The sequence below is a fragment of the Gymnoscopelus microlampas genome (assembly GCF_963454915.1).
Source record: "Gymnoscopelus microlampas genome assembly, chromosome: 15".
Lineage (NCBI taxonomy): Eukaryota > Metazoa > Chordata > Actinopteri > Myctophiformes > Myctophidae > Gymnoscopelus > Gymnoscopelus microlampas.
In genome coordinates, this window is record NC_139952.1 from 42,769,832 (window position 1) to 42,791,815 (window position 21,984).

At 41.5% G+C, this 21,984-nt stretch overlaps 1 protein-coding gene across 1 annotated transcript; it reads left to right on the plus strand.

Moving 5' to 3' along the window:
* The first annotated feature begins 4,757 nt into the window (after nt 1-4,757).
* Nucleotides 4,758-21,469, plus strand: ccn4a (cellular communication network factor 4a). Its single transcript, XM_084079979.1, has 6 exons — nt 4,758-5,154; nt 14,437-14,737; nt 16,318-16,569; nt 17,419-17,612; nt 18,029-18,223; nt 19,136-21,469. Exons 1-6 carry the CDS (start codon nt 5,104-5,106, stop codon nt 19,238-19,240), a joined length of 1,098 nt encoding a protein of 365 aa, XP_083936105.1. The 5' UTR covers nt 4,758-5,103; the 3' UTR covers nt 19,241-21,469.
* The last annotated feature ends 515 nt before the right edge of the window (nt 21,470-21,984 follow it).

Below are 21,984 nucleotides of genomic sequence, written 5' to 3' on the forward strand. Positions count from 1 at the left end.
GGTCTGTAACTCTGAGAGTTAAAATAACATAGATTTTACAATATAAATTGGAGTCCCAGAGATAGAAATGCCATTAAATGGGGGTCTGTAGCGCTAATGCATGTCAAACTGGGGAGGTCCTTAAATTACAATGATTGAGAATCACTGCTAGAGCCGTAAAAGTCTTCTCTTACGGGGGTCCCTGGCATATCTTTTCAAATGGGGGTCCTTGACATGAAAAAGTTTGAGAACCACTGGTGTAGACTTTGGCTACACCCGTTTGTTCCATCCTAGACCTGCGGAGCAGCATTGTCTGGCCACACTAATACTAACACACTAATAAATAATCCCTGTGAAAATATAACAATTTATAAACTCATTTAAACAAACTGCTATAACAGTCATTCAGATACGATTGCAGATCTGGCTGCATTGGCTATTTGAAAATAGCAGATCTACAAGCTCACAACGCGTCGCATCGCATCCGTTACATAAAGAAAGTCGTAAAATCCTGTCCGTTTTCCACTGGCTTTTACTTTAAATGCCTAAACTGTATTTTAGTTATTGTCAAATGTCCTTGTGTAATGTGTTCTGCTCTGTGCCTTGATGTCATGCTTCATGTTTTATGTAAAGCACTTGTTGAAATGTGCTGCTAAACAAATTAACTGCCCTCGCCTAAGCCTTGCTTTTTTGGCCACCCTCTCGTGTTTTTTTCTGAAACGACGCGTCTGTGTCAGTGTTGCCAGGTCTGCTTATTATAATCGACTTAGGGCTTATTTTTCTTTAAAGTTGCTTGTAAATACCAGTGGTTCTCAAACATTTTCATGTCAAGAACCCCCACATTAATATGTATTTGCCCTGTACCAGATTTGCATTGTGAAAATGTTTTTTAAAAAACTGAACATTTTCTACTTAGTTCCCACAATCTTGTCCACGAGCTTGTAGATTGGCTTATTTTTAAATATCCATATTATCCAATGCACATACAGGTTTAAATTGCTCATGCAGCCTATGATAGTCGCTTCTTTTGGGCTTGTTTTCATAGAGCTGGTTGCTTATTTCTCTCTCGCATGATCGGGCAACACTGTTCTGTGTGTGACATGACATTCAAATAATGATTGATATGCTGCTACATGATGCATCCATCACATGCCTGTGTTACAACAACAGCAGCTGTGAGCTCAGTATGTAAAGTTCTAATCCACCTGTACATTTACTCAAGTACTGTACTTAAGTACAATTTTGAGGTATTTTTTACTTTACTGGAGTATTTCCAATTTCCAATACATTTACTTCTACTCCACTACATCTCAGAGGCAAATATTGTACTTTTACTCCACTACAATTATTTGATAGACGTGTATGTGTTTGTGTGTGTGCGCGCGCATGTGTGTGTGTGCGTGCATGCGCGCACACAGTGCTTCAGTGGCTGTTTGTGAGCATATGTGCACGTTTGCTTACGTGTGTGTATGAGTATGAGCGTAATTATGCTCATACACATGTGAGCACAGTTGTGTGTGTGTGTGTGTGTGTGTGTGTGTGTGTGTGTGTGTGTGTGTGTGTGTGTGTGTGTGTGTGTGTGTGTGTGTGTGTGTGTGTGTGTGTGTGTGTGTGTGTGTGTGTGTGTGTGTGTGTGTGTGTTATCTGAGCGTGTTGTCGGGGGGTGAACGTGCCCGTGTGCCTGTTTACTGCCATCTGCGCTCCTCTCCCTCGCCTCGCACACTGAGGCTGGCATCACCTCATTAGGCAGAAATGTCCCAATAATACTTGAGGCTAGGAAACCAACCGTTTTGGTCTTAAATGTTCGGCTGAGTGGAAAATGCCAACAACAACCACAAAGAAAGAGCGTGCCCATGTGCACACAGACTCTCTCTCTGTGTGTGTGTGTGTGTGTGTGTGTGTGTGTGTGTGTGTGTGTGTGTGTGTGTGTGTGCGTGTGCGTGTGTGTGTACGTGTGCCTGTGTCTGTCTGTGTGTGTGTGTGTGTGTGTGTGTGTGTGTGGGCCTTCAAATGGCCGGCCTCTCCAAAAGGAGGGTCAAGCAGTTAGCCAGGTACTGCTCAGTATCAGCTATTATAGGAAGCCGCTCAATTTGGAGGAGTTGTTGTTTCCTTTATCCATATGATTGTCGTCTGCTGTGTCTGACAAGTATGCCAACATTATTGTATGTAACAATGTTCTGCCTTATATGCACTTTGTAACTGGCTGTTTTCCCATTATCTGACTGCACTGGCAGTGTTTATGTCCTTTGAACAAGGCATTCTTGTACTTCTGTTTATGTGGACATAAATACATATTTCGTGTGTGTGTGTGTGTGTGTGTGTGTGTGTGTGTGTGTGTGTGTGTGTGTGTGTGTGTGTGTGTGTGTGTGTGTGTGTGTGTGTGTGTGTGTGTGTGTGTTTCAAACTCCCCTTTGCAGTTGATGTATTGCCTTGTGTTTACCTTGCTTACTGTAAATCTCTCTGGATTAAGAGCGTCTGCTAAATGCCTACATTGTAAGTTGTCTACAGTACCTGTGCAGATGTTTGTGACAGTCAGTCACAGCGAGTACACAGTGTGCCGTGGGGGTCATCGGGTCGACCGTTCAGCTCATCCCAGAGAGAAAGAGAGAGAGAGGGGGGGGGACAGAGAGAGAGAGAGCGAGGGGGTTGGTGCTCAGATCATTGCTGAGGATGACAGCTTTTTGACAGGGATTAGAGAACAGCCTGTAAATAATACTGTCGGGGCTCAGAGTCAGAACCCATAGGGCACCTTGGTGTCTGACATCAAGCACATTCATCATCTAGTCTACCCCTCTCTCTCTCTCTCTGTCTCTCTCTCTGTCTCTCTCTCTCTCTGTCTCTGTGTGTCTCTCTCTCTCTCTCTCTCTCTCTCTCTCTGTCTCTCTCTCTCTCTCTCTCTCTCTGTCTGCAGTGCATATCGTCTTTGTCGGGTGGAAACCTCATGTGTCCAAAACTGTCACTTTTCAGGATTCAAATTCAAAAGTATCAAAAGTAGCAGATCTACTACTTTTCATACTTTATTGTGACGCTGATGTATGATCAAGTAGGCCATGGATTTACGAACAAAACACAAAAAAAGTTAAAATATGGAGATAAGAGGTTTCTGTCCTGACAGCAACAAAATAGTTTTGGTTTCACATAACGCTTACCTGATTTAAACCTCCCCTCTTTGAAATGTTCCGACCAGAAAAACCCAAACCCACAGACACGTGTTGAGGGTGTAAGGCTCCCCAACTGCTGAAGTGCGGTTTGGGGGCCGTATATACGATTATAACCAACAAACCACCACCATGCCAATCCTCCTGGATATCCCCCCCCCCCCCCCACACAGCCCCAAATCATTTTCCATATGACAGAAATATGACTGACTGACAGGCTGGACTATAATGGAATTTTCGGACGTTGGCGGCATACACAGCAGATGCTGTAACTAGAAAAACAGCTACATTTATGGGAAATCTAAAAGAAATGACTGCGGCTGACGGACATTATATGACATCACTGTGATTTGTGCAGAACATCTGGCCACCAGACAGACAGACAGACAGACAGACAGACAGACAGACAATCCTCATCTCCTAAAAAGTATAGAAGATAAGTTTAGATTCTTTCACCTTTTCTTTTTAGGGAAGTGACCTTTTTTCTGAGCTCTGAGAACTGAAAATAACTTGACTTTTAACACTTAAGCCCTATTTTATACAACTGTCTCTATAGGCCTATTAAAGATATATATTTAATAACTTTCCTCCTCTACCCCAGATTTGAACCAGAGTCTGCGCAAGTGCTGATTTTTTTTTTACCATTGAGCTAATAGAGCTTGCTCAGGGGATGAATTGAATCTTGACCATCAGATCCTGTGTCTATATAGTGAGACATGGCCTTTGACACAATCTAAATGTCTCAATAGAAGAGCAGGGAAACAAAATACTCATACAACCACCCCAATTGTATAAGTTATATTGTATTAACATACTCTACCATACAGATGGGACAAAATTACATTTTATTCATTTTTTAAAAAGCTAAATAGAGAGGCTTTAAAAATATTTGAGAAATTTAGAAAAACATTGGAAAGTATTTGTAAAATAGAACATTTTTGGAAAAATGTCTAAGGTTATCACCTGTACTCACATTTTTTACTTAAGTAAAACAATACCTCAAAATTGTACTTAAGTACAGTATTGAGTACATGTACTTAGTTACTTTCCACCACTGCCTATACTGAACAAGTCCAAAATATAGGGACACTGGTTGAAAGTGCGGTATCTGAATATTTCTTGGATGCAAGGCAAAGCCATGCAGTGAGTGAGTGAGGCTTGCCTTGCAGCATCACTGCCAACGTACCATGAGCTCTGACATGATTGAGATGCAGGGCAGCAGGAATAACTGAACTGAAGTCTCTAATAAATATGTTTGGAGAGTTCCAGACACGCCTAGACCACCACACTAACCATATGGTGCTTCCTACCAGGGCGGGCTGCATGGGCTGAGAGATATCAGGTTAAAGTAGAGAGAGAGAGGGGGGGGGGGGGGGATAGAGAGAGAGAGAGAGAGAGAGAGAGAGAGAGAGAGGTGAGAGAGAGAGGGAGAGAGAGAGAGGGGGAGAAGAGAGGGAGAGAGAGGGGAGAGGGAGGGAGAGAGAGATAGGGGGAGAACAGAGGGAGAGAGAGGGGGAGATGAGAGGAGAGAGAGGGAGGGAGGGAGGGAGAGAGGGAGTGGTGAGGGAGAGAGAGAGAGAGAGAGGCGTGCATAATTTACACACGCATGGGGCTTGTAGGTCTGATACTTTTCAACCAGAGGAGGCTTGGCTAGAAGAACACCAGAGAGGCTCGACTCCTTCAGCTCAGACCTCCTGACGTCAGTGTGGAGGTCTGACTGCTTTAACATCTACTGTCTGTCCTTCATCAGACAGACACACAGACACACAGACAGACAGACAGACACACAGACAGACAGACTAGATCCATGCAGATGGTTAGATCCAGCAGGTCCAGGAGGATGTGAGGACTGTCAGATCAGTGGAGTTATGGACCAGAGAGCTGCAACAATGTGTTGCTTTTAAAAAACGGGACTTGGATATAATTTTTCTTTGGTTTTCAATGAAGTTGCGGTTCCTCACTAGTGATGAGTTGGTTCCTCCTGTTGTGGATTCTAATAGCAGCCGGAATTCAACAGGTGAGACCTTATGGATGTTTTTATTCTTCTTATTTTATATTTTTTCTGGTTTTCTGGACAATTCTAGCCTCATTGTGTCTGCTGGAGAGGAATGTGTGGCATGATGTGATTTGTGAAGACACACATTTGAATGTAATATAGCAGTGGTTTTCAACCTTTTTCGCGTCAAGGACCCCCAACTTGACACATATTAACCCATGGACCCCCATTTGAAAAGATATGCCAGGGACTCAACCATTTAGGTTTATTGGGGGTCCCAATCTACACTGTATCACCATCATCAGTGTTCATGTAACTCTGAGAGTGTACAAATGGAACCAAATGGACCCTAACGGGTCCATTTGGTTCCATTTGTACACTCTCAGAGTTACAGACACATAAGGGTCCATTTGGTTGCTAACTATTAATTTGGCTGGGGACCCCCTGGAACCCCGTCAAGGACCACTGGTTGAAAACCCCTGCAATATAGGATTGATTGATTCATTTATTGATTGATTGAATACTTTACAGACAGTCTGCAAAAAAACAAGTCTCGGTGGCACAGATTTATACAAAAAGATGCTATAAAAGGATGACACAGATAATAAGCCTATTTCATCTATATTAAGACGAAGGTCCCATGCAGGACCGAAACGTTTGCTTTTTTAAATTCACCCTCACTATGAGCACAGAGCACAATATGAGCATTTAAAATAAAGACATTATATTTTCTGAAGTCTGTCTAAAGGAGTTTTACTTATTTTTTATGCAGCGAGCGAGTCTTTTTTTCTGCCAGTTTTCCCAGATAATAAGCCATAGGGCTGCTTTCCATTGAAGGTCCTGAAGAGATTTTTTCACCCACTTTTGGCAACAATTCGCTACTGACTTAAAGCATCAATATGATGAGGAATATTATGAATATATCATTCATTGTGAAGCGCACGTTGATTATAAGTATAAATATTGTTGTGACACGTGCTGCCTGTGTAACTGTGTGTGTGTGTGTGTGTGTGTGTGTGTGTGTGTGCGTGTGCGTGTGCGCGTGTATGTGCGTGCTTGTGTGTGTGCTGCCTGCATGCTTTGGTCTCAACTTTCCACTGTCCGTGTGACTTTACCGCCACCTTGTGGCTATTTTAGGGAACTGGTCATTTGAGAGGCTTGATGTGCAACATGATATAATGTTAACATTCCTCTACATTCATGTGAGCTTCTGTTTCCTTCAAGAACTTTCTCCCTTCATTCATTTTGGCAATTGGGGGTCTCATAGTGGTTCTCATAGTGAGGCTCGAGGACCCCCAGGGGTCGTAGAGGGGGGTCCAGGGGGTCCCCAGTCAAATTAGTTATATTCATCAAAAAGAATTGTAACCACTTGAATCCTGTATTCGTTGCTTTTGAAAATAGCAGATCTACAAGCTCACATCATGTGATGTGCGGTGACCTTGTAGATCTGCTGACATGAAGAAGTGTGAGAACGACAGCGTTAACAGAAAGAATGTAGCCTAAGTGATGCATTATTGTGGATCCATTTCATCACTCTGTCATCGGCCAATCAGTCAGTGACCACCAAGCAGCCATAGATACTGTATGACTCAGGTTTCTTGGTTAAAATTAGATGTTGAAACCCCTTGCATGTCTGTGTGACAGGTTTTGGATATTCACCAGTAGTGGGGAAAAATACTCAAATGTTGTACTAAAGTAAAAGCATCAATACTGCACTCTAGAAATATCCCTGTCAGAATCCGGAATTCAAAATGTACTTGAAATTACAAAAGTATTGGCATCAAAATGTACTTAAAGTACCAAAAGTAGATGCAGAATGTCCCATTTCAAAAGTTTTCAAATGTATAAAACATCTTAAGAAAATAGCAGATCTACAAGCTCACAATGCGTCGCATCGCGACGCATTGTGAGCTTGTAGATCGGCTATTTTCAAATGGCCGAAATGTATGTATGGCTGAAGTGGTTCATGTATGTTTCTGAGATGCAGTGGAGTAGAAGTAAAAATAATGAACATTGTAAAAGTGTGTGTGTGTGTGTGTGTGTGTGTGTGTGTGTGTGTGTGTGTGTGTGTGTGTGTGTGTGTGTGTGTGTGTGTGTGTGTGTGTGTGTGTGTGCGCGCCAAAAAATGGCAGATCTACAAGCTCTGGTTACTTTTGTCTGGCGACACACTTCATACGATGAAGTACATATGATCTGGTAGCACCCAGATTTAGAACAAACATGGGAAAATTCTCATTTTACTACTCTGCCACCAAACTGTGGAATGCCCTGACACCGTCCATTAAAGCATGTGAATCACTGGCTTCATTTAAAACTGGTCTGTAAAAACATCTATCAGGATGAACCACAAGGGGAGGTCAATGTAAATTCCCATAGAAAGGAGGTGTCATTCATTGCCACCGTGTTTCCTTTTTCTCCTTTGCAATATAGTTTTTTGTATTTGCTGATGACATGTATTATTGTGTAAAATATTTATGCTATGTTGATTAATTGAATACATACTGTAGGACCACAATGGAAACAAGTCCCCAGGACCTTTTTTGCGAGTGCAGCGCTACAAGCTTGTAGATCTGCTATTTTAGAAAAATCGTGAAAATGTGTGCAAATCTTTGATTATATATTGTTTTAAAGCGAACATTTTAACTCAAATCTTTGCTTCTGGGGGGGTCCCTGGAACAAAATATTTTGAGATGGGGGTCCGTGGCCAAATACATATAATTTTGTGGTTCCTTGACATGAAAAAGATTGCACCACTGATATAGAAACATACGTTTTTCAGAAAACTGTAGGGATTTAGAAGACATTTGTAGAATCGGCTTCAGGTCTTAAAGGGTTCTTTTCTTTGATATCGTCATCAGAGATCCCCTTCTGAATATATGCACTTTTTTATTACGCACCTGTCACCAACCTTTGAGGCTAGCATCGGCCTTTTTCAAAAAACTCCCCCATTAAATGACACCTAAAGTCTACACACAATGTGGACTGCCCTCTTCATGACAGTGATAAAACAACCGCTTAAACCTGAATGTATTTATTAATAAATACATTCAGGCATTAGGCTTAATTGATACACAATTACGATATATATAAAAAAGCCCACCTCTTTCTGCAAGTTATTGTCACATAATTATCTTTATGTCTGATAGCCAAGGGCTTAAATCAATGAAGTGTGGTGAGGACAGACTCAGTGAGAGAGACGGCCACATGGGTTTAGTGATTATTAAAAGTCATCTGTCTGCATTAGCTTCACGCAGCGCTCCTTAATATGACCATCATTTAATTTTATTACCCCCCCCCCCACCCCCCACCCCTATAAGCTATAAAGAGAACAGACTTCAGGGAAATGACACAGCGTTCAGCCTAATCGCCACACATAACATGATTAGTCGTGTTTTCTACACAATGATAATGGATTGTGTGTGCGTGTGTGTGTGTGTACAGTAAGTGCTTGTGCGTGTGTGTACATTTACTCAAGTACTGTACTTTAGTGCAATTTTGAGGTAGTTCTACTTTACTGGAGTATTTCCAATTTTCAATACTTTTACTCGTACTCCACTACATCTCAGAGGCAAATATTGTACTTTTACTCCACTACTCCTAGACTTATTTGAAAACATGTACTAGTTACTTTTCAGATACAAATTTTCATATTATAAAACATACATTAACCACTTCGGCCTTATTTTATACATAGGCTATTTTCAAACATTTTAGTACTTTTACTTTTGGTAATTTAGTATATTTTGATGCCAATACTTTTGTACTTTTACTCAAGTAAGATTTTGAACACAGGCCTTTTACTTGAAGCAGAGTACTGTGTGTGTGTGTGTGTGTGTGTGTGTGTGTGTGTGTGTGTGTGTGTGTGTGTGTGTGTGTGTGTGTGTGTGTGTGTGTGTGTGTGTGTGTGTGTGTGTGTGTGTGTGTGTGTGTGTGTGTGTGTGTGTGTGTGTGTGTGTGTGTGTGTGTGTGTGTGTGTGCGCGTGTGTGCGTGCGTGTGTGTGTGTGTAGCAGTATTGGCTCAGAGCCTCTGCCTGATGACCAGAAGCCTAATATCTCCGCCGGCCAAGGAGGGATTCCCCTTTAGCCTAGTGGTTAAGATGTTGGCTTTCCCATGCGGGAGACCGCAGGGCGTTACATGTACAGTATAAGGGGGTTTTGATCACATCCTTTTAGTACTATAACCACTTAAACCCTCCATTATTCTTAGGGAAACTGACCTTAATTGCGACTGTACTTCTGCTGTGCTTTCTTTCTACTTGTCCAAAACTGTTTTTTTTTTCAGGATTCAAATTCAAAAGTAGCAAAAATATCAGATCTACAAGCTCAAAAAGTGTCGCTTCCCACCGCGTTTCGAGATTGCAAGATACTGTAGGAGGTTTCTGCCCGACAGAGACGAAATACAGTAGATCTTGTTGTTGAAGTGTGTGCTGATTGACCCTCCTTAGCTTTTTGTGCTTTGATTTGTAATGCATTTGTACATTTTAAATGCCCTCTGAGGGTGAAATGCAAAGAACTGCCCACAACAACCTCTCTTATTCTACACCTCGCCATGCACCCTGCCATGAGGTATTATGACACAGTGGGTTATTTTGAACTTGACCTTGACATTACAAAGTTAATTAACTCTTCGGGGGGCAGCCTACTGGGAATTCCCACCAAGTGTTCTATTGTTGAGTTATGTTTGATCACAGATGACAGACAGACAGGCCGACCGACAGACAGACAACACACTGCCATGCATGTGGGCATTCAAAAATAAATACATAAAACTCATGTATATTTAGATTGTGTAGGCTACATACTATAAGATTAGAATGAAAATATAACATTCAAATAAAAAAATATCATGGTATTTTGTTTCTTTAACCCATTAAGACCGGGAACGGGAATCTGTGTGTCATTTTCAGATTTCTTTGGCTATTCAAAAATAGTTTTTAAAAATCGTGAAAGTTCCTGGCAAAATCTTGGATTATATGTTTTTTAAAGCGAACATTTGTAAAATATGTAGTTGCAGCACCCCCAGAAGCAAAGATTTGAGTTACAAATGTCCGCCAAAAATATATATATATATATATTTGCACAACTTTTCATGATTTTTCAAAAATAGCAGATCTACAAGCTCATAGCGCGGCACTCGGTGCCACGCTATGAGCTTGTATATCTGCTATGGGAACTGTGTTAGTTCCATGTGTGGAACTGAGTAGAATAGGAATAAGTGGAACTGAATAGAATAGGAACTGGAATAGGAACTGTGTTTAGTTCCAAGCCGGAAACACAATCGATTGATTGATCATGAAAACACACGCAAGACCACCCACCCACCTGACCACATTCAGCTGCCATGTCAGAGGGTGGGCTGTCAGATGGGTGGGCTGGGAACGCCTTCAAGAGGCCCCTGATCCAGAAAAATATTTGGGAACGGCTGATCTAGTCATTTCATTAAACATTCTCACCTCATCCTGAGTATTCCGTTGGCCCTCAGGCTTTGCTCTGGTCTTACACAGTGTTAATATCACAGTGTGAACGTTTCTCACGCTCAGACCAGTCCAGCTCAGCCGCTCTCTCTCAAACACTTCACAATGAAAAGACCACTAAAGACCGTGTTGTATTCTTTTCTCAGGCACTCAGTGTTCCTGTCCGAAACAAGATATTTAATTTGGATTCCATGGAGGGTTAGTGTTTGTTGTCTTAAATACACATTTCAGAACTATAAGAGATGAGGCCAGTTCTCTCTCTGTCGGCCCGGGACCGGTGCAGTGAGGCACCGAGCGTCCAAAACCAACAGATGTGTTCACCCCCACACATCTGTGCACATCTGTTCTGAAGGCAGCCCTGAAACTCGCTCTCCTCAGCGCTGCCAGATTATGCGAGAGAAATAAGCTAACCAGGTCTATGAAAACAAGCCCAAAATAGGCGACAATTAGGCCACATGAGCACATTAAACCTATGTAGATTGGCTGTTTGAAAATAGCTGATCTACAAGCTCACAACACGCCGTGATGCGACACGTTGTGAGCTTGTAGATCTGCTATTTTGTTTTTAAAATCTTGAGAAAAAGTAAAACATTTTAATAACACAAGTACATGGGTCCCTGGCACAAAATGTTTTCAGATTGGGGTACGCAGACAATGACATTAATTTGGGGGGGCGCACTGGTTTAAACAACATTTAGGAATCAAGGCCAAATAAGCAACTACACTTTAGAAACGAGCCCAAAAAAAAACCCGCAAACCGCAACTACCAGTATTTACAAGCGACTTTACAAAAAAACAAGCTCAAAGTTGCCATATATTGTGATTACCATTACTGACACCTGTGGTGCTAATCTGTATAATCACTAGAGGGAGATGCAAGCCAAGGCATCTCAGTATGTAACAGCCCTGCAGTGAATAAACACTCACGTTCGCTCACTATCTTTATTGTTGTATGTAGTAAATGTTAGACGTACTAACCTACTTAAGGAGATAGAACAAAAGTCACTTATAATAAGCAGACATGGCAACACTGGCTGGAAGCATTCTCCTCTTCTTGGAGTAGATGCAGAGGCACACGTTGTAAGAGGCTGGTTTATATGGAGCAGCAAATGTTAGCAGGAAAGGGTTTTATTGGGATATTAAAACATGATGATGATGCTGCATGCTGCCAGTACATTATGTAGCGATATGAGACTAGACATTTTATTTATTAAGAGACGGGGCATGCTGTCCAAATCAGGGGTCTTGATTATTTGGTTAGATGTCTGAAAATGCACATTGACATGAATCCAACACTGATGACAGTGCTGTCAAACAACGCTATGAAGCCTATGAAATCTATGAAAAATAGGAATCTGAAACACATGTATTTACAATATGTAGAGGGGCCCCTGATTCATTAGTCTCGCATGGCCAGACTGTTGCCTCCCACAATGTTAAAATGTTTCCGGTCATACAGTCTGGGACTCGGAAGCTCTGATCACGATAGAATATAAAGCGGATGTGAAGCCTCCTCCCCACTTCGTTTCGTCTTTACAGTCGCACACATTTATCATAATATAAATAAAAATCAGTATATTTAGCTTGCTGCTTAGCAGAAATGTAAACTAAAGAATAAGATATTTTAAAATATATTTTCGTGAACGGAATTGCCAGTTTCCTCTCTCGGATTTCGGGAGGTGTAGTTCCAGACTCTATATAGCATTCGGAGATTGTGGAATAGTTTTCTGGCTACGCAAGACTACTGATTCATCTCTCTGGTTTGTAGAGCGACCAGACTATGTACAAAGGAGTTTAGCAACTTGGGCTTTCTACAGTTGTCCTCTACTCTGGTGTCCAAAGAAAGGATTTCAAGGTCAACGACTATAACAGCAACAGAGTTAATCACTTTAACACTGGTGTCACTATTTTAGGACATGTCATTTTAGGCGTTTTCGTGATTTTTCCAGATGTTTTCGAAAAATAACTAGATCTATCTAGCCCACACAACACTCATGATGCGACTCATTGTCATTGTGTCAGGCACATGTGCAGTACAGTTATACAATATGTACTGTACAGTTATACAATAATGCTAAAAGGATAACACAAACCATTGTGGTCCTGTGTAATTCAATTCATCAAGACATATAAAACTATACAATACTATTCAAGCGATCATGAATACTAGAAGCTTGGTAGGGTGTTCCACATTTTGGTGGCATAATGGTAGAATGAATTCATCCCCATGTTTGTGCCGAATCTGGGGGGAATGAGATCAGTGGAGCTCCCTCAGGTGTTTTACTTTTTTAAAGTAGTCAGACAGTACCGTACATGGGGCACTGCATGTTCCCTTGAGTATCTTGAAGACCAGGCCCATTGCAAGTTGCTGTTAAGTTAATGTAGGATTTGATTATGAAAGGGATTATGATTTGCAGGGTATTAAGATTATTGCCTCGGCACAACGCAGTATTATTACATGCAGTATTATCATTATTATTGTTGTTGTTGTTGTTGTTGTATGTTGTTGTCTTTAGCTCAGTCTTGAGGAACACGCCACACCAACATTTTGCTGCATGTACCTGTATGAGTAACAAAGACTATAACAAATGGGACCCAATGCCTCCCTGCTTGGCACTCAGCATCAAGGGTTGGATAGGGGGGGTCAAGTCCCTGTGACATACATGTACTAGTGTCATGTCCAGGGGGTGTACAGTACTTGTCCATCAAGCCGCCTCACGCTACAGAAACAAGAGATACAGGCTCCTGCCCTATGGGGCATGTCGTTAGTTGGGTTGGCTCCCTCCGGCCAGCCAGGTCAGTTCAACTACAGCTGAACCTGGTGTATAACATCTACATCAACAGCGCCCCTGTGCGTACCTCTGTAAGCTTTTTCAGAAGCGTAGCGAAGCCCATTCCCACCTAACCAGAGCCAGCATAGCAGACCTGACCATGCCTACAGTACGTTCACCACTGAAATGAGAAAACAGCACGTTTGTTTAGATTTGGAGGAGCAGTTAACTGGAAGTCGCTACCCCTGACTATAAAGAGCACCAGCAGCCATCTCCTTTTTTAAGATAATGGTCAAAGCATGGCTTTTAGAAAAGGTTGCAGAATAGTAGGGTCACTTATGTTAGCAATGCGATTCTATGTATTCATGCTGTACGTAGTGTAGCTCTTGATTGTATTATGTATTGCTGTACTGTCTGCCTGTGTGTATTTTGTTGCAATGTTGTTTGTCTCAGACCAAGGACCACAATGGAAATAAGTCGCACGACTTTCTTGTGTTTGTATCCTTGTCGTTTCTGCGATGACCATGATGTAATGTGTTTTTCCTGTATAACGTCTAATCCAGAGGTCTTCAACGTTTTCAGGCCAAGGACCCCCTAGCTGAGAGAGAGATGAAGCAGGGAACCCCTACTCTATATTGTATAAAATTGTGTTTCAGATTAAAGTTTTTTTTTTACTTCTTTTTTAAAAACTTTTTTCCCTCTACACCTATAGCCTCTTTGCCAAAAATAGCCGATCTACAAGCTCACAACGCCTCGGCGTTGAGAGCTTGTAGATCTGCTATTTTCGGCTAATGTTCCCCTCAGAAAAGGAATTCTAGGGTTCAAGTGGTTAATGTAGAAACACTAAATCCTATCACACAAAGATTTGGCGGACCCCCTATAGTAGCTCTGAGGACCCCCTAGGGGTCCCCGGACCCCCTGTTGAAGACCCCTGGTCTAATCAAATCAAATCAAATCAAGTTGGCAGGGATTACCATTTACCTGTATGAGTGAGTGATAAATAAACCCTCTTATCTATCTCTAGAATCTTAAATCAAATGTTCTCTCTCTCCTCTCAGGCCTACTCCCAGAATTCCCCTGCCATGCCGCCGGCCGCGGCCGCCGTAGTCGTCACCGAAACGAACGAGCTGGACCCGTGGAACCGGACGCAGGTCTGCCGGTGGCCGTGTGAGTGTCCCAAGGCGCCCCCCAAATGCCCGCCGGGGGTCAGCCTGCTCATGGACGGCTGCGACTGCTGCAAGGCCTGTGCCCGCCAGGTGGGCCAGACGTGCAACGAGGCGGACACCTGCGACTACCACAAGGGACTGTACTGCGACTACAGCTCGGACAAGCCTAGGTACGAAACAGGAGTGTGTGCATGTAAGTGTCACTCACCCGGACTCAAACCCGACCACAACCCCATCTAAAGTGAAACCCGTAGGAAATTCCAAAGGGCAGTGGAGGAAAATATAACTAAGTACATTTATTTAAGTGCCAATGCTAATGCCAATGCTTTTGTACTTTTACTGAAGTAAATTTTGAATTCTGGACTTTTTTTTTGTAACAGAGTATTTCTATATTATTGCAGTATTGGTACTTTTACTTAATAAAGAATTTGAGTACTTTTTCCACCACTGCCAAAGGGGAACCTCACCGATGTTTAACGTGAATCCTGTCGTCAGTGTTGCCAGATGGGAAATGCTAAATAGTACCGGAGGCTTAACATTATTGTGTTTGAAAGAAAACTATCGTACACAGACAAAAATGATAAATCACAGGTGTATATAATGTATTTTCACATATTTTGAAAATCCAAACCGGATCCCGAATCAGCAGCCATGCAGGGAATTTTGTACAAATTACAGAAGGTTAAATTAATGAGACAAATACAATAATTATCGTACATCTAGCAACACTGGCTTTCGTTCTGTAGTGAGGAGTGTGGAAATGTAGAAATGAACCCTCCCAACACATTCTTTATGTGGAGGGGCTGGGAAAGCCTTGTTTTGATGAGTTTAAAGGACTAGTTCACCCAAATAATTACTTATTTTCTATCAATTACACACCCCACGAAGCCTTGGATTCTTGGATTGTTGCGTGGCACTCAGTGCCGCACTATGAGCTTGTAGATCTGCTATTTTTTTATAGCCCAAAGTATAGAATAATGGTTATAGCGAAAAATCTAAAATAACACAGACGCGTTCCCGGATCGAATGGATTATAGTACAGTAGGTCGGTGGCTCTTTGTGGAGTGTGATGCTCTTGGACACACAGAACGCATGGTTTAGAATCAGGGCCTCGACCGTTATATCAGTTTGGCCGATACAGTGTGGCATTATTTGACTTTTTGTTTTGATGACATTAGTATTGACAATGATGCACTCTGACGTGTCCCGACTTTTAAAGACCTTTTGAAGAATAGCGGATCAAGTTAAATATCGGTGCCAGAGTTCAATTTAAGTATATTATATTACTGTATGGAACGTAACCTCAGATATTTTAATTCAACATGGCAAAAAAAGTAGTCAGCAGGGTGATCATGATAGCATTACTTTAACCCATTAAGACCAGGAACGCATTTTTGAAAATATATGAAACAATGATTTAATTGTGTTTTTGGCATTGAACTTTGGAACATGTTTGGCTTTTTAAGCTTCGTAAATAATGAAAATTAACAAAGAATATATAATGTACTATGGCCATATCTAATCATTTTATACACTTTCAAAATGTATTTTAAAAAAATGCGGAAATAGCTGATCTACAAGATGTGTTGTAAGCTTGTAGATCTGCTGTTTCCACTATTTTTTAAAATGTTTGAAACATTTTCAACATGGAAACGATTATGACAAAATAACCACGATTATCAAAACATTTTAATCACGATTAAGCGGTTATGTAATCATTTTGACAGGCCTAAACTTGTGATTGTGATTTGCTTTGCCATTCCTTCATGCCAGACATGGGGGGCACGGGCTGCGAGCACGACGGCGTGATCTACCGCAACGGGCAGAGCTTCACGCCCAGCTGCAAGTACCAGTGTGTGTGCGTGAACGGCGCCATCGGCTGCGTGGCGCTGTGCACCGAGTCCCAGCCCCCCCGGGTGTGGTGCCAAACGCCACGGAGGGTCAAGGTCAAGGGCCAGTGCTGCGAGCAGTGGATCTGTGACGAGCCCAAGAGGGGGCGCAAGACATCCCTGCGTCACGCCGAGGGTAAGAACTAAAGAGAAGGCGTGGCTAAGCAAGCTCATCACCACGTGTTGTGTTATATGAGCTTTTAGATTCGTTTTTTTATTCGTTGGTTTTATTCAAGTTCAGGATTGCAGGTTTAAACTGTTACATTTAACCTTAGAACGCTAATGATGAATTTAGTCACACCATCACTTACGTTGGGTATATTTTTACCCGATATAATAAATTCCATAAAAAATATTTCTATACGATTTGTACTTTATTCGTCACCCCGGCTACCGGATTGAGTCTTTCTTGTCCAGACATATACAGTATTATGTGGAGGATTTCAGACTTCTAATATTTCTCAGCTCTGTGGTGCAGGTGAAGCCTGTTCACTGGCACGGTTGTCAAATGATGTGTGTGAGCTTAAGCATTAAGCTCACACACATCAGTTTTTCGTTGCCACTGTCGCAAAATTGCTTGCTCAGGGTGGGACTGTCGGGTCTCTTCTCTACATGTAAAGTGTCTTGAGACAACTTGTTGTGATTTTACACTTTAATCAAATTTAATTGAATTGAATTGAAAAGCAAACAAGAGCCTGAATTTGAAATCAGATGTAACTTCCGGTGCAGTGCTTATTTTTTTTAAATTCCAGGTTAAGCAGAACTATTGTAATCAAGGATACGTCATGAGTCTGCATATTCCATCCTGTTGAATATTGACACGCCCACTTTGTTTCCCAGAAGAAGAAAAAAACAGATACGTTTTTAGTTCCAGCTCTGAACCAAATGTTAGGGTCCTGAACCATTTCATTTTCAGTGGAACTCTCTTGGAACAATCTCTTCTAATGGGTTCTTCTCTTTGTGTGTTTTTGTGGCTCCCCCCCAGTGGCCCCGGCAGAGACGGTCAGCTGGCATAAGAACTGCATTACCCAGACAACCCCGTGGAGCCCCTGCTCCAGGACCTGTGGGCGGGGCCTCTCGCTGAGGATCTCCAACGCCAACGAGCAGTGTGAGCTGGTCAAGGAGTCCCGCCTCTGCAACCTGCGGCCCTGTGAGGTCGACATCACCAAACACATCAAGGTACATGTCTGTCCAGTACATCATATACAGTAGGGCAGAAACCTCCTATGTCCATATGTCCAAAAAACTAAAAGAAAAAAAAAGATTGATAACACGGTAAATCCAGGTTTTGGCACCTAAGCGCTACTCTTTGAAAACACGGTAAAAAACGGTTTTGGCACCCAATGTGTTAAGAGCATGTGCATTTGTATGTGCCTCGACGGAGCCGGCCGGTAGAGTATCTGCACGCCGGTTGTGGTGGGCCGGTCACACAGATGTTTAGGTTTATTCTACCCGACAACAACGAAATGACAACAGAGTGGATGATGTTATATTACAGTAGTCCCACAACAGCAACAACGCCGTAATGCTAACCGAGTCACAGAAAGTCAATTGAATTGGCATTTTCTTTCCCTCTCTCTCCCAACTAAATGAAGCCGGGTAAGAAATGCCTGAACGTGTACAGGGAGGACCTGGCCTTCAACTTCACCATCTCGGGCTGCGTGAGCAAGAAGCCGTACCGGCCCAAGTACTGCGGCGTGTGCACAGACGAGCGCTGCTGCATCCCCTACAAGTCCAAGACCATCGACGTGGACTTCCTGTGTCCCAACGGCTCCGGCTTCACCTGGCAGGTATTTTACTTTGGTTTGGTTTGATTTGATTGTTTATTTCGGACACAGTTTAACCCACTTAACCCTTTAAGACCTGGAACGCATCTGTGTCACTTCTTGATTTGAGCTAAAAAAGCATTATTTTACACTTTGGCTTTGGCTTTGAGCTTGTAGATCTGCTATTTATGAAAAATCGTGAACATGTGTGCAAATCTTTGAATATATATATACTTTTAAAGCGAACATTTTTAACTCAAATCTTTGCTTCTGGGGGGTCCCTGGAACAAAATATTTTGAGATGGGGGTCGGCGGCCAAATACATATAATTTTGGGGGTCCTTGACATGAAAAAGATTGAGCACATACGTTTTTCAGAAAACTGTTGGGATTTAGGAGACATGTAGAATCGGCTTCGGGTCTTAAAGGTTTAAACCCCATATGGTTGAGCGGAGTCCCTCAGGGCTCCATACTAGTGTCTTTTGCATTTTTCTGTTATTGTGGATGAAACTTTCGCCGTAAATAGCCGATTGACAAAGCTCACTGCGACGCGCTGTGAGCTTGTCGCAGTTTTCTGCAAAAGTCTTCCCCACAATAAGGATGCTGCGGTTTAAGTCGTTAAAAGACTGGTTAAAGAAAAAAAATACATGTAACGCCAGGGTCAGCGAAAAGGCATTTCAATTTCAAAGGCAGAAGTTTAAAACGCATCAAGCCCTATCCCTTCTTGCTCCTATTATTTGCCAATAAAATAACATTGAGGAAAAACAAATAAAGAACATTCTTAAAAGAAGAGCAAATACCATCAAAAACTAAAAATCCTCATTTCTTCACTGCTGTTGTTCCATAAATCCACACCTTTAATCGTAATTATTTTTCCCTCTCCTCTCCTCTCCTCCCCTCCCCTGCCCTCTTCTCTTCTCTCCTCTCCTCTCCTCAGGTCATGTGGATCCAGGCCTGCTTCTGCAACCTCAGCTGTAAGAGCCCCAACGACATCTTCCACGACCTGGAGAACTACTACGGCTACCCCGAAGTCATGAACTGAACGTTTAGTGGTAAAATAAGGGTTATTTGTCGAGCATCTGTTTTAACCTTGTTAACCATTATCAAATGGACTGAGCTTGTATATCTGATATTTTTGAATAGCCAAAGAAATCTAAAGTGACACAGATGCGTTCCCGGTCTTAATGGGTTAAAAGGTTAATGCTGCGTTCACACTGGCAAATAGAAAATATACAAAGAAACAAAGAAACAAAGCTACACAGCATATATCTGTTGCTTTGTATCCTTGTATCTGCAGTTGAAACCAGCTCAACTTACTCTTAGCTTTGTAGCTGTTGTAGCTTTGGAAGCAGCTACAAACGTGCAGGATGTGTCTTTGTACCTTCATGTCGCTGGCTTCCATTGAAAATGAATCTTTGTAGCTGCCAGTGTGAACGCAGCATTAAAGGGATAGTTCACCCCCAAAATCACTTTTTTTCCCTATCGATTAGTCACCCCAGGGAGACTTGAATTTGTGGATTTTTTTTTTCCCCCAATATTTTGATGTCCGGCAGCGGTTCCTGTAGGAGACACAAAGAGTCTCTTTTGTGTCTCCTACCGGAACCGCTGCCTACCGGTCGGCTGGTCATGAAATTATTGGCTTATAGCAGGGGTCTTCAACCTTTTCAGGCCAAGGACCCCCTAGCTGAGAGAGATGAAGCAGGGACCCCCTCTATATTGTATAAAATTGTGTTTCAGAATTAAACTTTTTTTTTTGTTTACTTGGTCTGCTCTTTTTTCCCTCTACACCTATACCTCTTTGCGCTGCGAGGCGTTGTTAGCTTGTAGATCGGCTATTTTTTGGCTAAAGTTCTCCTCAGAAAAAGGATGGTAGGGTTCAAGTGGTTAAGGTAAAAAAAATCATATCACATAAAGATTTGGCGGACCCCCTGTAGTAACTCTGAGGACCCCCTAGGGGTCCCGGACCCCCTGTTGAAGACCCCTGGCTTATAGGAATTCGACAAAAAACAAAACATATCCATGAATTCAAGTCTCCATGGGGTGACTAATTGATAGAAAAAAGTTAACTATCCCCTTAAGCTCTATATTCTGATAGTAGGCTACTCATTGCTATAGAGTGTTTGTTCAGTAACAGGAGTCTCCCCGTCTCTCCAGCTCTTTAGTAAACAGAAAACACATTTTCAGGTGGGTTGCCGATTTCAGCCAATCAGAAGAGAGTACCCATTTATCAGCTTCATGTTTATAGCGTTCCAGTTCCAATGTTGTCTGCTCATTTCTTTGTGTCATCACTTCCAATTTCACTTGTTAAATCTGTATCCTGACTGAGTTCTCTATCCTGATTGGATAAAATTGGTATCCCGACCTGAAAATGTATTTTCTGTTTACTAAAGAGCTGGAGGGACAAAAGACGAATAGCGAAAATAGCCGATCCATAAGTAGATCCTGTATTTCCGCTATTTTGGGGAATTTTCTTACATTTTCAAAGGGCATTTTCTTTCTTTAAAAAAAAAAACTTTAAAAAAATATATATTTTATTGTTTTGAATTTTCTTTTCATCTTTATTTTGTTGTCTAAAATGATGTACCCAAAATTGGGATACCAGGTTGAAAGTTGTTAAATCATGGTCCTAATGCCTGCAATCTGTTGGAGAAATTATGATATATATATATTTGTTGTCTTCTGCTTTCCAAATTTGTTTTTCTTTGTTTGTTTGTTAAAGAGTCATTATTCTGCAATATATTGTAATATATGATTTTCAGTATAAGGGATAAATCTTATGAATTTTTTCATATTGGAAAAATTTGTAAATATGACATACTGTACATATGTGTGTTTCCGGAATGGATTCATAAAGCATGATTTGTTTTGAAGAATATTTAAAGTGCGTTGAGAGTTAATATAGACCAATTTCACTGTTTACACTTAAATGTCCATGCATGCATGCGCACTAAACTGGTTGTACAAAACCCAGTTCTTGTCAACAGTGTGAAATGACCTTGGTTGTTTTCATTTTGTAATTAGTGAGATGGGAAAATGTATGACTATTATTATACCAGTTAACGGCAGAAGACTGAAATAATGTTGTTAAAAAAATCTCAGAACTTTGACAGACAGTGGACGAATATTTACCAATAAATGTTTTTGGGTTTTTTTCATATGAAAATGAATGCTCCGTGGGTAAGCAGAACATTGCTTAAATGTACAATTACAATGCTTTTGTGTATTAAAAGATACATTAAAAGATATGGTGCCTCCGCCTCGAGATGTAAAACTGCATCCTTGACTTTTTTTTACCCAAGTCTGGTCAAACCTGGACTAGATTAAAATAAAGAGAAATATTCGAAAAAATGTCTTTGTGAAAACAGATTAAAATAATGTGTTTTTTCAAAGGTTGAATGCATATCGTCTCTGTCGGGTGGAAACCTCATATGTCAAAACCTGTCGCTTCGCGCCACGTTTCGAGCATGCAGATCTGCAGCTTTTGCTTTTGTGTGATGCTGTGGTATGATCAACTATACATTACTTTACGAAAAAACACAAACAGTTCAAATATGGAGATAAGAGATTTCTGCCCGACAGCAACAATATATATTTCCCCCACCTACATAGGAGCAGCAGGAACATAGCTGTTTTACAAGCTTGTAGATCTGCTATTTTCACCTATCAGAGTCTAACAGAGATGTACAAGAATAGAATACATACTTTTAAGTGATCTAAACTGGAGTCAGATATTGTTCTCTTGTTTCAAATCCATTTGAAAGTTCTGCCAGAAAATGTGTGTTTAAT

Coding starts and splice junctions, on each gene's coding strand:
- ccn4a (XM_084079979.1), top strand. CDS start 5,104: ATGAGTTGGTTCCTCCTGTTGTGGATTCTAATAGCAGCCGGAATTCAA. Junction 16,570..17,418: donor ATCCCTGCGTCACGCCGAGG/GTAAGAACTAAA, acceptor GCTCCCCCCCAG/TGGCCCCGGCAGAGACGGTC. Junction 18,224..19,135: donor GCTCCGGCTTCACCTGGCAG/GTATTTTACTTT, acceptor TCCTCTCCTCAG/GTCATGTGGATCCAGGCCTG.